We start from the raw sequence: 13,170 nt of genomic DNA, 5'->3' as shown, positions 1-13,170 counted from the left end.
TTTGATATATTAGGGACTTGTATCAAGAATGATGCTCGAAACTTGCGGCTTGGGCGTCGTTAGATCTTCTAGCATGACAATGACCCTAAGCACACATCGAAATATGTGCAATCCTGGTTGCAGAGGAACCATATAAGCGTTCTGGAGTGGCCATCGCCGTCACCTGATCTCAACCCAATTGAAAACGTTTGGTACGAGTTGAAGACCAGGATTCATCAGCGTCATCCGAAAAACGTGCAAGAGTTGGAGGCCTTCTGTAAAGCAGAATGGAAGAAAATACCAGTCGAGTACTGTCAAACGATCATGGAGGGCTATGAGGAGAGGTTGCGCTAAGTAATTCATCTAAAAGGCTACGCAAGTGACCATTAAAGCCGACGCACGAACACTTTCTGCTCCTCCTATGTTTGGTTATTTGTCATTCAATTTACATAAAAATTTATGTAGATGTGTGTTACTCACAACGTAGGGGTACGAACATCTTCTGTCGTAACTGTATATTATTTTAAAACAATTGTATTGTGTGCTTTTCGTTTATTGTTGAAATTTATTGTCACTAAGTCAGACATCTACTGTGAAGAATTTTGTCTCTTATAATATCTGGCATTAAGCAATGAAGTTTGCGGATAACATTAAAATGCTTGATATTTCTAGTTTTATTGACTTAAGTCGATTGATAAGTTGGACATACATTTGGTAAAATACCTTTAATTAAATCAACTTAAAGATAATGAATTATGGTTACGATTTCGACTACACCTTTAATAAAAATGGGAAACATCTCAATGTAAACAAAAAAGGTTCTTAGCATAATGGTAAATAAGTCAAATAAATTATTGAACAGTACTCTGTTGGCAGTATTAAAACCAACAGAACTATATACATGGGCCCGACATGGCCAGGGGGATAAGGAACTCGACTCGTAATCTGGGGGGGGGGGGTCATGGGTTCGAATTCCCGTCACACTAAACATGCTCGCCCTTTCATCCGTGGAGACGTTATAAAGTAACGGTCAGTCCCACTATTCGTTGGTAATATAATCCTAGAGTTGGCAGTGGGTGGTGATGACTAGCTGCCTTCCCTCTAGTCTAACACTGCTAAATAAGGGACGACTAGCGCAGATAGTCCTCGTGTAGTTTTGCGCAAAATTCCAAGCAAACCAAACAAAATATACATGTTGATCGAGTCAAAGCAATAATTATTTCTATAAAAATCCCTAGTTAAGCCTCACTTGAAATAATGTGTGCAGTTTTGGCTTCTATCTGAAGAAAGGGATATTCAATTAATGGAAAAGAGTTCAGAAGAGGTATATTAGAATTAATCCAGAGGAGGAATAGTTATGTTTTATACGAATAGATAAAGATCTCTCAACTTATTTGCTTTTGCGAAAAGGGTAAGAGGTAATCTTGCAGATACATAAACGATCAAGGTCATATGTTCTAAGTAACATTTTTGCACTTTCAGACATATTTATTGCACTGAATGACAATGAGTGTAAACATCATCCAATAAAAATAGACATGTTTACAAAAATCAATTTATATTAATTGAGAAATACTAGTTGACGTGAATTAAAGCTGAATACATGTAATTAAAACAATATTGTGAAAGATTTACTATAACGTACAATTATATCCTCTCCAACTTTATTCTTATAATGATCTGTAGTTCAAACTGCTCAGCATTTCATTTAGCAACTACTGTACATCTATTTTAATATTTCTACGTGTATCAGTCCTAAGTCACCAAACAATTTCTGATATGAAAACGCAGCCGATAATTATTACGATAAAAATGTGTATCGTGTATCAGTTATGTTATGCTTTCATCGACAGTTTTCAGGGGCACAAGCAAGTAAAGAATTTCAAAAAAAAAAAAAAAAAGACCAGTATCAATCCTTCAAAAACAATACAAACAAGATAGCAGAAACGGCACGTGCATCATCCCTACATAACAACATACGAGAAAACTCAGTTGTGATTGCTACATATATTGCTATATGTTAATTCTAGCCTATACTATTACGTAAGGATGATTCAAATGCCATCCCTACTGTCTTGAGTTTCTTCTGAAGGACTGATACTTGCCATCCTTAGTTTTTTTTTTAATGCAGTGTTTTAACTGATACAGAAGAATTACATTTATAATTAAGTTCTAGACAAAATGAGGCCTCAACTGTAATATTTACTGTTCATCTATTATTGGCTGGTTATTCCCATTTTACTTTGTACAGAAGTGCTATATAAGTAACACCAAATTTTCGTAAGAAATATGGCTTCAATGGGTAATAACACCAGAATTTTTTTGATTTAGAAAGAGCTACTAGTCTTACTACAATAAACGTAGCGCGTATATACGTATCTATATGTGTGACTGAAATAAATACAATTTGATACCACCTGTTGAATTGCACTATAAACAAAAAATCCATAAAAATTTCCCACTTTCGGTATTCAAGATTCAGACAATTAGAAAAACATAAAAGGTATGTGAAACTTAATATCTATCACAGAACAATTCTTTATTGATGTAATTTATAAACAAAGTGTTGAAAATGGAGATCTTAAACGTTTTTTTCAAAAAAAGAGTTAATTTTAAAGTGTAAATTTTACAGTTTATATCGGCACAATCTGAATACTTCTTCCTTGTAGTATTTCTCAGAAAATATTTGGGTGGGGAAGATTTATTTTTCTAAAGTTTTTTCAATGAGGTATGATCTATGATTAATAATTACTAGCACAAACAGTCGCCCGTAGAGCGGTGTTTCTGCTAGCTACTAATACTTATAAAAGCGGATACTCCGTTTGAAACTGTCATCTCAGCACAGTTTGTTCACACCATTGTTTTGGTTTTGATTTATCGTGTAATAAAAACAGAAGAAGAAAGAACAATAAATTCAAATTTTTTGCTATGATATTTACAGACATTTTCATAACTACACTTATTCATTACACAGATAGTTATAACATAAAACACTGTGGTATTGTAAAGTTCTAATGATCTATTGAAGAGATTTAAAATACCACTTCCACTAACAATCCGAGCCATCCCTACATATACAGTACTATCATCTGCCTGCAAGGTTAGAAAATTGCCTATAAACCATGATTTTTTTCCAGTGACCTGCGTTTCTGTTTTATTCGATTTGTTGCGGGACAGCATGCGAATTTTTGTGAATTTTTTTCTTATTTCTACATTTAAAATATCTGTTTTCTTCTGGAATATAAATAATAGAGTGCTCGTTGGAAATATCTGTTACTAAGATGAGTTCCTGGTGTTATTATTATAATAAATATCTTTAATAAAGCGTATGTAACGGATTTTCTATTATATGTATATTTTTAATATCTACATTTGTTTAACATGTATTTAGAAATGTAACTATTTTTAAATGTATATCCCTGAAGTCCTACTGTTATCTAAATTTGTAGAACATTTTTGAGCATAAGAATCTACCTGTGTACGATATAGGTATGATACTAGTTTACAAATCACAACACACAAATAGTTTTAATATTTTTGGTACTTCACAGTTAGTATGCTATAAACCTTGGAAGCTATAACTGTAATATACGCTTATTATTCGGAAAACTACAAATATTTGACCAGGAACGCTTATAAATTTCGAACATTACAAACCGTTCAACTTCAGTGAATTAATTTCGAACGTCAATATTTTTAAGTATAATTTCGGAAGTGGAAAAACTTGCGTGTTCTCACTGAAGCAGCTGGTTAGCCGTTAAGAGAAGTTTACCTGTGTGACAATATAGAATTCGCTCTTAGTGAAACGTCGATAAAAGATTCGGTTCAAGATCCGATAGAAGACTCAGTATTGTTTGCAAGCATGTAAAAACTTTTTCTATAAATTATCATTTGTAATAACCGTTACTATAAATTGTATTGTTGTTTGTATGTATTTATGTTGAGAGCAAATTGTGTGTATCAATCCTGTCGACAAATATAAATTTAATACATTTCGATATTCATTTAACATTTAAGTTCAAATTGAAATTACCGGTCATATAAAAAATGTAATACGTAACACCTAGTATTCTGGAAAGATAATTCTGTCCAAATAGAAGTTGTAGATAACCCAAGAGAGAACTAGTTAGGCTGTATAATTGCTTATAGGTGCTATGGGACAGCGTGGCTTCCCGATTTGAACTAGCAGTCATCTGACTACTAGTTCAAAGCTGACATAAGGAAAGACACTTAACCCCACTTATTCCAATCTACTCACCTATACGACGGGTACTAGCTATGAGCTAAGGGTTAACCTGCGATAGACGAACATTCTATGCAAGAGGAATGTATCCCTATTCTCATTCGCTTGTGCCAAATAAACGGGAATGTAGCAACGGATACTGTGTCCCATCTGTGCATAAGATAGTTTTAATTTAAATCATTGCACATTTATATTTTTATACTGAGTTTGGCTAAATGGAGTTTCACTTCACGACACGAGTGTGGCGTAAGGTTTAGAATTTTCTTGAGTGTTTAAGTAATTATTTTAGTTATATAGGAAATTACTTGGGTAATTACTGTAATAAATACTGTTCATTTAACAATTTTGAGTTAAAGTATCAAATTATTTTTGTGCATACTGAGTTTGGAGCATCTTCTGTAAACTAAAGCCGACCAGCGAATACAGCAGAATTGTCAAGCTGCAAAAGCAAGTTCTCTCTCAACGTGCCATCGCTGGTGAGATTGGGCGTAGTAAAACTGCTGTTGCAAATGTCTTAAAAGACCATGAAGGATAAAAAACGAGAATTTCAAGTGGTTGGCCCAAGAAAATTTCGCCGGCTTTGAGCAGAAGGATACGACGGGTTGTCCAGCAAGTCATCAGGCGATCGTTGAACCAGATTAAGGCTGTTACGGACACAGAATGCAGCTCAAGAATAATAAGACGGCATCTACGAGAGAAATGCTTTAAAAACCGTAAACGTCTTCAAACGCCACGAAACAGCTCGGTTACACTTTACTGAGAAGCACCAAATACGGGACGTAGAAAAGTGGATGAAGGTTTTATTCTCTGATGAGAAAAAAATTTAATCTGGATGGTCTAGATGGCTTTCAACTTTACCGGCACGATAAGGATATCCCACAGGAGACATTTTCCACACGACACAGTGGAGGAGGTTCCATCATGATTTGGGGTGCTTTCTCCTTCCATGGAACAATGGAGCTTCAAGTTATACAGGGGCGTCAAACAGCAGCTGGCTATGTTGGCATGTTGGAGAGAGCATCCTTATTGATTGAAGGCCCTCGCTTGTGTGGAAATGACTGGATATTTCAGCAGGACAACGCTGCAATCCACAATGCCCGCAGGACAAAGGACTTTTTCATGGCGAATAACGTGATTCTTTTGGACCATCCAGCGTGTTCGCCCGAACTGAACCCTATTGAAAATGTTTGGGGGTGGATAGCAAGGGAAGTCTATAGAAATGGACGTCAATTCCAAACAGTGCATGATCTTCGCGGAGCCATCTTCACCACTTGGAATAACATTCCAGCCAGCCTTCTGCAAGCGCTTACATCGACCATGCCAAAGCGAATGTTTGAAATTATTCGCAATGACGGTCGTGCAACTCACTACTGAGACCTCTTGTTGGGCATTTCCTACCCTGTTTAGGACTTCTTTTCGGTATGGTCTTAAACGTTTGACCAGCTAGTATTTAGGCTAATTTCAGTGTTCACATGTTCCCTAATAAATGCTAAAAGTTTTTTTTTATTTTCCCTTTTCTTATTTTCATCTTTCGAAGCTCTACTCAAATAACTGGTTGAGTCTAACAATGCAAATTGCATATTTTTTCTTTATGTTCATTGACTTAACTCTTTGGCTATCAGTGCATCTTTGTATGTTTGTGCGTGAATGTGCGCGCGCGCGCGTGTATTTTAAATCTTTTTGGGATGTTAGAGAAGTCACGACGCCTTACGGAAGTTGGCAAAATACAGGTTTTCAATTGGTTCGTCAGTGTTAGCATTAAATTGCACTGTTCTTTCTAAAGGTTTAAAAATTATTGAGGCTGGACATTTCCATTAGGTCAAGCGCACGAATCCAGGAACCGCGAAAAATGCAAGTAAAATGAAATTTAAGGAATTGCGATTATTATTATTACTAGGACTAAAACTCAGTAATAAAATAAAATAAACCACTTTTTCCAACACTATTTTTTGTACCTACAAAACCAATAAACTTTCTCAAGAAGGGATTAATTTTGCCAATTTAAAATAATTCGTTTTAAAAATTAATTTTGAACGATGGTTATACAATCATTAAAATGTGTTTTTCTGTACCACCACTCATTGAAATGTTGCTAAATTGCAACGCAACCAGTCCACAGGTATTTGAACATCAATGAAAGTACAAATGTGAAACTACTAAGAAGAAACTTATTGATACTATGAGTTACAGTGCAAGTTTGATTTATTGGGTTATTATTTCATTAAAAAAACATCATTTTAGTGTACAGTATTATGCGTTACTTATCCGGAACTGATGATATGTTAAATAAAATAAATACTGTATTTGTACGAGTTCAGAGTTTGTAGTTAAACACACAGCTATATAAGGGACTATCTGTGTTATGCCCATTACTGGTATCAAAATCGCAGTTTTTGACGTACTAAGCCTTCATACTTATGGTGTGCCACTGGATGACTTGGTAAGAGATTTCTAACATGTAAATAAATGGTCACAATTTATGGTAAGGTCTCAGTGAGTTAAATGGAAAGAAACATGAACAGAACATACAGAATGATGATAGAAGTATGTTTTGATTTATTCAAAGCTACCGAGGGCTCTTTGAGTTAGTTGTCTGAGTTAGAAGTAATACAACGAATGAAAGGCAGCTAGTCAACACCGAACACTACCAGAGAAAAGAAGATGCGACTGTTTCGATACATTATAATGCCCCCAGCTAGCGACTGTTTCGATACATTATAATGCCCCCAGCTAGCGACTGTTTCGATACATTATAATGCCCCAGCTAGCGACTGTTTCGATACATTATAATGCCCCCAGCTAGCGACTGTTTCGATACATTATAATGCCCCCAGCTAGCGACTGTTTCGATACATTATAATGCCCCCAGCTAGCGACTGTTTCGATACATTATAATGCCCCCAGCTAGCGACTGTTTCGATACATTATAATGCCCCCAGCTAGCGACTGTTTCGATACATTATAATGCCCCCAGCTAGCGACTGTTTCGATACATTATAATGCCCCAGCTAGCGACTGTTTCGATACATTATAATGCCCCAGCTAGCGACTGTTTCGATACATTATAATGCCCCCAGCTAGCGACTGTTTCGATACATTATAATGCCCCAGCTAGCGACTGTTTCGATACATTATAATGCCCCAGCTAGCGACTGTTTCGATACATTATAATGCCCCCAGCTAGCGACTGTTTCGATACATTATAATGCCCCCAGCTAGCGACTGTTTCGATACATTATAATGCCCCCAGCTATTGAAAGAACACGTATGTTTGATGAAAGTATGAAGATCAAGAGAATAGCAGGTGTTAGAGACCACATTCGCTTCTTCTTTGTGGGTATTTGGGTATGTTGAATTTTTAAATTCCCAGGAGGGTCAGGTGCACAATACCTCTTCCTCCATCCCTAGCTTTCATGTCGGCTACTATTGTTGTAATGCTATTGGGCAATGTCCATGTATTGTCTTGATTTGCCCTTTTGTTTTTTCCTTTATCTAATTTTTCCCTCTTTTATTATATTTTTTTCAATTTTATTTTATATGCATATTCTAATTTCCCCCTTTTCCCATATATATATTTATCGGAAAAATAAAAATAAAATACTAGTTTTAAGCGTCTAGTGCGTGGTGGCCAGTTTGATTTATATTTCTTAAATATATTCATAGGAGAGAGGTACATAGAACTATGTTCATCATGTACGTAGTATCTGTCGAGATCACACATTAAAACATTTTTATGCCAATTCTTATTAAAATAGTTTAGTGCATTATGCGAGAGTCTTTCTCTATGTTTGTATACTTGTGCATGAATGTGGATGAAGTACTACGTGGTGCTTTATAGTCTGAAGTTAATATTGAATTATGTATTTTTTGTAGTTTCTGTAATTGTTTTTGTGTTATGTTTATCCAGGCAGGACAAGCGTATTTTTTTTATAGGTCTAATGTATGTTTTGTAGATTATTATATTATCAGGTGATGTTCCTTGACTTTTACTTGAAAGACTTCTTGCATAATTTGCTCTTTTCCAGATTCTAATCAGGATATTGTTTGTATGCTGTATCTACGTTAATTTGGTATTATAAGTTAGAAATTTTGCAGAAGTAGCAGTCCCTAAAGGTGATCCATTCATGTATAACTTGGGTGGATCTTTTTTCAGTTTATTTAATGTGCTGTATAATATTACTTGGGTTTTCGGAATATTTATTTTTATTCTATATTTCTGGCAGTATTCTTCTATATTATTCAGGACTGGGGCCACTTTTTAAGACTGCTACATCGTCAGCAAATTGTGATTAAACCTTAATGTAGGTCCGACATTGACATATTACTCACATACATGGTAGGGGCCACAGTAAATAAAAGTTTGTTTTGAATTTCGCGCGAAACTACACGAGGTCCATCTGCGCTAGCCGTTCTTAATTTAGCAGTATAAGACTACCCACCGCCAACTCTTAGGCTACTCTTTTACCAACGAATAGAGGGATTGACTGGAACATTCTAACGCCCCCACGACTGAAATGGCGAGAATATTTTGTGTGACTGGGATTCGAACCCACGACCCTCGGATTACGAGTCGAGTGCCTCAACCACCTGACCATACCGGGCCAGCAACGAAAGGACCTCCAGTAGTTCCATTACACTATTTTTAACTGACACTACAGTATTCTCAGAATAAAGTTTATTGTCAACTGAATGCCTGATTACTACGTCTTGACCTGTCGATGACCACCTCTTTACTACGGGTGGCATCGGTTTCTTCAAGCTCCGAAAAAAGGTATGCACAAAAGAAACGGAACCAACACCAATATTATGCCATTCATTAAAAAAAATATCAAATACCAAGAAGTTTAAAATGATGGTGCATATAAAGCATCTCTAAAGTTTTTGGAGAGTTATCATAACACTCTTAAAATTGTGATATTTAACGCACGTTTTATCTCCCCCGTCTTATTACAAGAGGGAGCGAGGGCCGCAAAGCCTGCAGTGTTTGCTTGAGGAAAAAATCTTTCAACCATATTCGTTTTACTTGCCTTATAAGTCGAAGAACTCTCGTCAAGATCAGTGAAAACATTTTGAGAATATAAAGTGATAGAAATGTAATACGACGCTGTAAGCTTCCATAATGTGTAACAGAAGCAGTGGGGTTTGCCAGCCGTCATGTTAATGGTTATCTGAAGATGCGCAACAGAGTGTGTTACTCTGTTACACAGGGAATGTTATAGACAGTAATGCGAAACCTCTTCTACACTGTTGTTATGGTAAGGCTCTCTTTTTTGTATTGGACAAAGCGGTCACCGAGAGAAGTATGGTATTACATTGTGCCACATGGATTAAATCTCGCTGTGTTTTAATACTTTTTACAAACTTCTATAAACTATTCTATATTTGGTCGAGTTCGAATTCCCGTAGCATCAAACATGCTCGTCCTTTCAGCCGTGGGGCGTTATAATTTAACGGTCAATCCCACTATTCGTTGGTAAAAGAGTAGCCCGAGAGTTGGCGGTGGTTGGTGATGACTAGCCGCCTTCGCTCTAGTCTTACACTGCTAAATTAGGGACGGCTATCGCAGATAGCCCTCGAGTAGCTTTGCGCGAAATTCAAAAACAAACATCTACATTTTGCTGCTAATAAAGAACATAAAGAAGTCTTAACGAAACAGTTCATATGTTCTACAACATGATAACTGTATAAAATTAAAACGAACACTTCGTATTTGCCTTTATTAAATCAACCTTAGTAAAGTGTATTTAATGATGTTTTTTACTCATGTGCACAGTTTTTTGCTTAAGCATTCCAAATGGACACAATGCTTCATTTTATTTAAACAATTACAGCGTGAAAGGTTTTTATATGGTTAAAAACTTGATTAATATGGTCTTTACTGAAAGAAACTAATGAAGAAGCGTATTTAATAATAAATAGTAGTTCGGAATATAAAAATATTCATTGAAGATAAACGATGATGCAAGAGAAAGACCAATATCAAAATAATTTTGCCACTAAAAATTAGATTAAGCTTTGGAAGATAATTGTGAAGTGAGATGTTACTAGATCTAAAGATTAAGAATAGGCAAGGTTAGGAGATAATTAGTGAAATGTGGTATTTATATTTAAAAACAATAAACATTTAAACAAGTAATCTGGAGAAATACTTCCTTTGTGAATGAATTGGGATAATTATATAGATCGCTTCAGTACGACAATTAAAACTACTATATTCGTATTTAAAAATTATAATATCAATTTACATGAAGTAGTTAGTTTTGCGCTTTTTGAAAAACGTTGAGATAGATACATACCAGATGGCGCGGAAGACGACACTAACAAAGTCTCTGTAGGCCTAAAGCTTGTTGTTAAGCAGTCCACCCCCCGCCCCGATGGTTTTCACAGCTCTATAAAGCCCTCACCTAACTGAAAGATGCTTTTCAGAATAACACACGTACACTGTCACTTATTTTATAACTGGTGCTGGTGGACTTGAATAGGAGAAGCGTTATATGAATTCTGTTCACTTGTGACGATCATGTCAATGAGACAGTAATAGTATATGCTGAACATTATTTGAGAACGTACTTGTATCTAATTACATTTATAAACTGTGAAAACCAATGTACTATACATTTTAGGTTTCGAATACAAAGTTTGGAATGTTTGTTTTTCTTTAGCAAAATGGTTCGTAACATGAACTTGAATATTTGTTTTACTTATCACCGAGTTAGAAAAGCAGGCGGATTAATTAATGGGTGTGGTCAGGTAAGTGTTAAAGGACAAAAATATGAAATTTTAGCGACATGCCACATGATAAGAACATTCAGTGTGGTTCATTTTTTACAAGAACATGAACACGTGGTACATTTAGTGAAATGTTTCATAACAAAAACATGACAATTTGATGTGGTTCAGACAGGGAAATTTTCCATAACAAGAACACTTTGAATAGTTTACTTACAGAAATGTCGTTCGAGTGCGTGAACATTTAGTGCAACTTATTTAACGAAATGAATGACAATAACATGTACATTTTGTGTGGCTAATGTAATTACGTTTTATATTAATAAAAAGTTTTAAAAATGAAATGAGATATACATGCAATATTTGTATATTACATCAGAAAGTATGAAACACGAGTATGTGTGTGTTTTCTTATAGCAAAGCTACATCGAGCTATCTGCTGAGTCCACCGAAAATAAGTAACTGGTAAGCGGAAAATACAGTACAAATACAGTTGTTGAATACTTAAACATTTGTAAATAAAAAAAAAGTGAAAAACTCAGTGCAATATCCAATTAACGACGAATCTGACTCAACGTTTTACAGTTTCATAGCGAATTTCACTACAATATTTATGCACTACGTTTATATAAAAAGTATTAATTTTTGTTTTTGAAATTTTGTGATCAGGTAAGACGTTTTTGAATCATCATGAAATCTACAACCAAATCTTTTGTAATATTTGTCTTTCAGTTTCGGATTTTGGAAAGAACAAAAATAGGATTTACTGTTTTTTAGTTTCTAGCTTTGAGGAGTAATATTTTGTTGTTGCTAAGTTCCGATTTTGTTTGTATTTTTGATAAAATGACAGCATTTAATAGGCAGGTTTTGAATTCCGTGATCAAGGTAGTAACAGTTGATATCTGTCTGGTTCTTGATGCAACTATAGCTTTCGTTTGTCTGTCTAATTCTGATTAAAGAAAGCGCTGATAGTTTTTGACTTGGTATTTGGGGAAGTCATATTCTCTACCTGTTTCAACAGACACACTAAACGCTCCATTCTAGTCTGTGCAAAATCTGTTGTTTTTTTTCTCTCTCTCAAACTTTTAATAAAGTATTTGTTTTTCTGAAAATTCCAACAGCTTAAATGTATCATACAACCCAATGATTTATGCCATATTGATAGTCGAATATAAACGACGCCCATTTATGGCTGTTATTTAATACTATCTTAATTTCTGTATATACATTTTCAAGTGCAACGCATGTATCTCTCTACATAAATACAAAAACACATGTTCAGAGTAGCACAGCAGTATCTTAAATTTTATATTTTTGTTCAGTGTCAAACATAATACTCGCTACGTATTGGGATTGGATAAAGGAAATAAATCAATAGATATTTTCAATTGTAAAATCTTAAACATCTCGAAAATTGAGAAATAAACCGAATTATAATTTTAACGAGTAAATTTGAAACTCGCTATTTTCTTGATACACATAAACCGTTTCGCTGTGGAATTTATATATCTGGAGTAATAATAATTGTGCACTTCTGTCTTTACACAATCCGACTCAAATGTAATAACGCATACTGTAACAGACAACACCATCTATCGTGACTGAAACTTCTAACCAGAATAAAGCGCCGGTATATTGGGTAATTAACGCTAATGCAGAAAACCTTAATTATTACAGACGATTGAATTTTTATTACTTTAGCAGTACAAGTTAACGATCTACTTACTTTGTTGTGAGCTTCAGCTGCAAATCCTGATTTAAGTGCTCTATTTTCTGCCATTTTCAAAACAATTTGTGAAATTTACTTTCCAGAAAACAGCTTGTTTTGGACGAAAATACTCCCAAACAACTCCGCACGTCACCCAGAATCGACTGTCGAACCCTCGCTCGCTATACTGCCGTAGTTCAAAACGTAGTCACGTGATTCTTGGGTGCATCTGTAGGGATGACGTCACAAACGTAACCTCTCGCAAGAGCCTTAATTATCACAGCGTGCGCGCTTTAACTAAATAAATTTAGGTATGACATCATATTACTTTCTTTTTTAATGAACTCTAAATGTAAGCAAATACATTTTAAAAGAGCCTAGTAATGATTTGTTAAGGCTGTATTATAAATAATGAACTTGTCACCTTCAACTGAATACACAAAGTATTACAATGTTTCTCATTATTTACAGTCCATACACTTATGCTATTAAAAAATAGTTAAAACTATTC

General features: G+C 35.0%; 1 protein-coding gene across 1 annotated transcript in view; it reads right to left on the bottom strand.

The window, feature by feature from the left end:
* The window catches only part of LOC143250667 (transgelin-2-like), a 57,298-nt gene extending 44,455 nt beyond the window's left edge, over positions 1 to 12,843 (bottom strand). Inside the window, exon 1 of the mRNA XM_076501551.1 lies at positions 12,678 to 12,843. Coding sequence (XP_076357666.1) covers positions 12,678 to 12,731 — 54 coding nt within the window. The 5' untranslated portion in view covers positions 12,732 to 12,843. The remainder of the gene's footprint in view (positions 1 to 12,677) is intronic.
* Between the last annotated feature and the right edge of the window lie 327 nt (positions 12,844 to 13,170).

Source organism: Tachypleus tridentatus, chromosome 5 (genome assembly GCF_004210375.1).
Source record: "Tachypleus tridentatus isolate NWPU-2018 chromosome 5, ASM421037v1, whole genome shotgun sequence".
NCBI classification, from domain to species: Eukaryota; Metazoa; Arthropoda; class Merostomata; order Xiphosura; family Limulidae; genus Tachypleus; species Tachypleus tridentatus.
The sequence above is the reverse complement of the archived record's forward strand: the minus strand, read 5'-3'. Positions and strand labels throughout refer to the sequence as shown.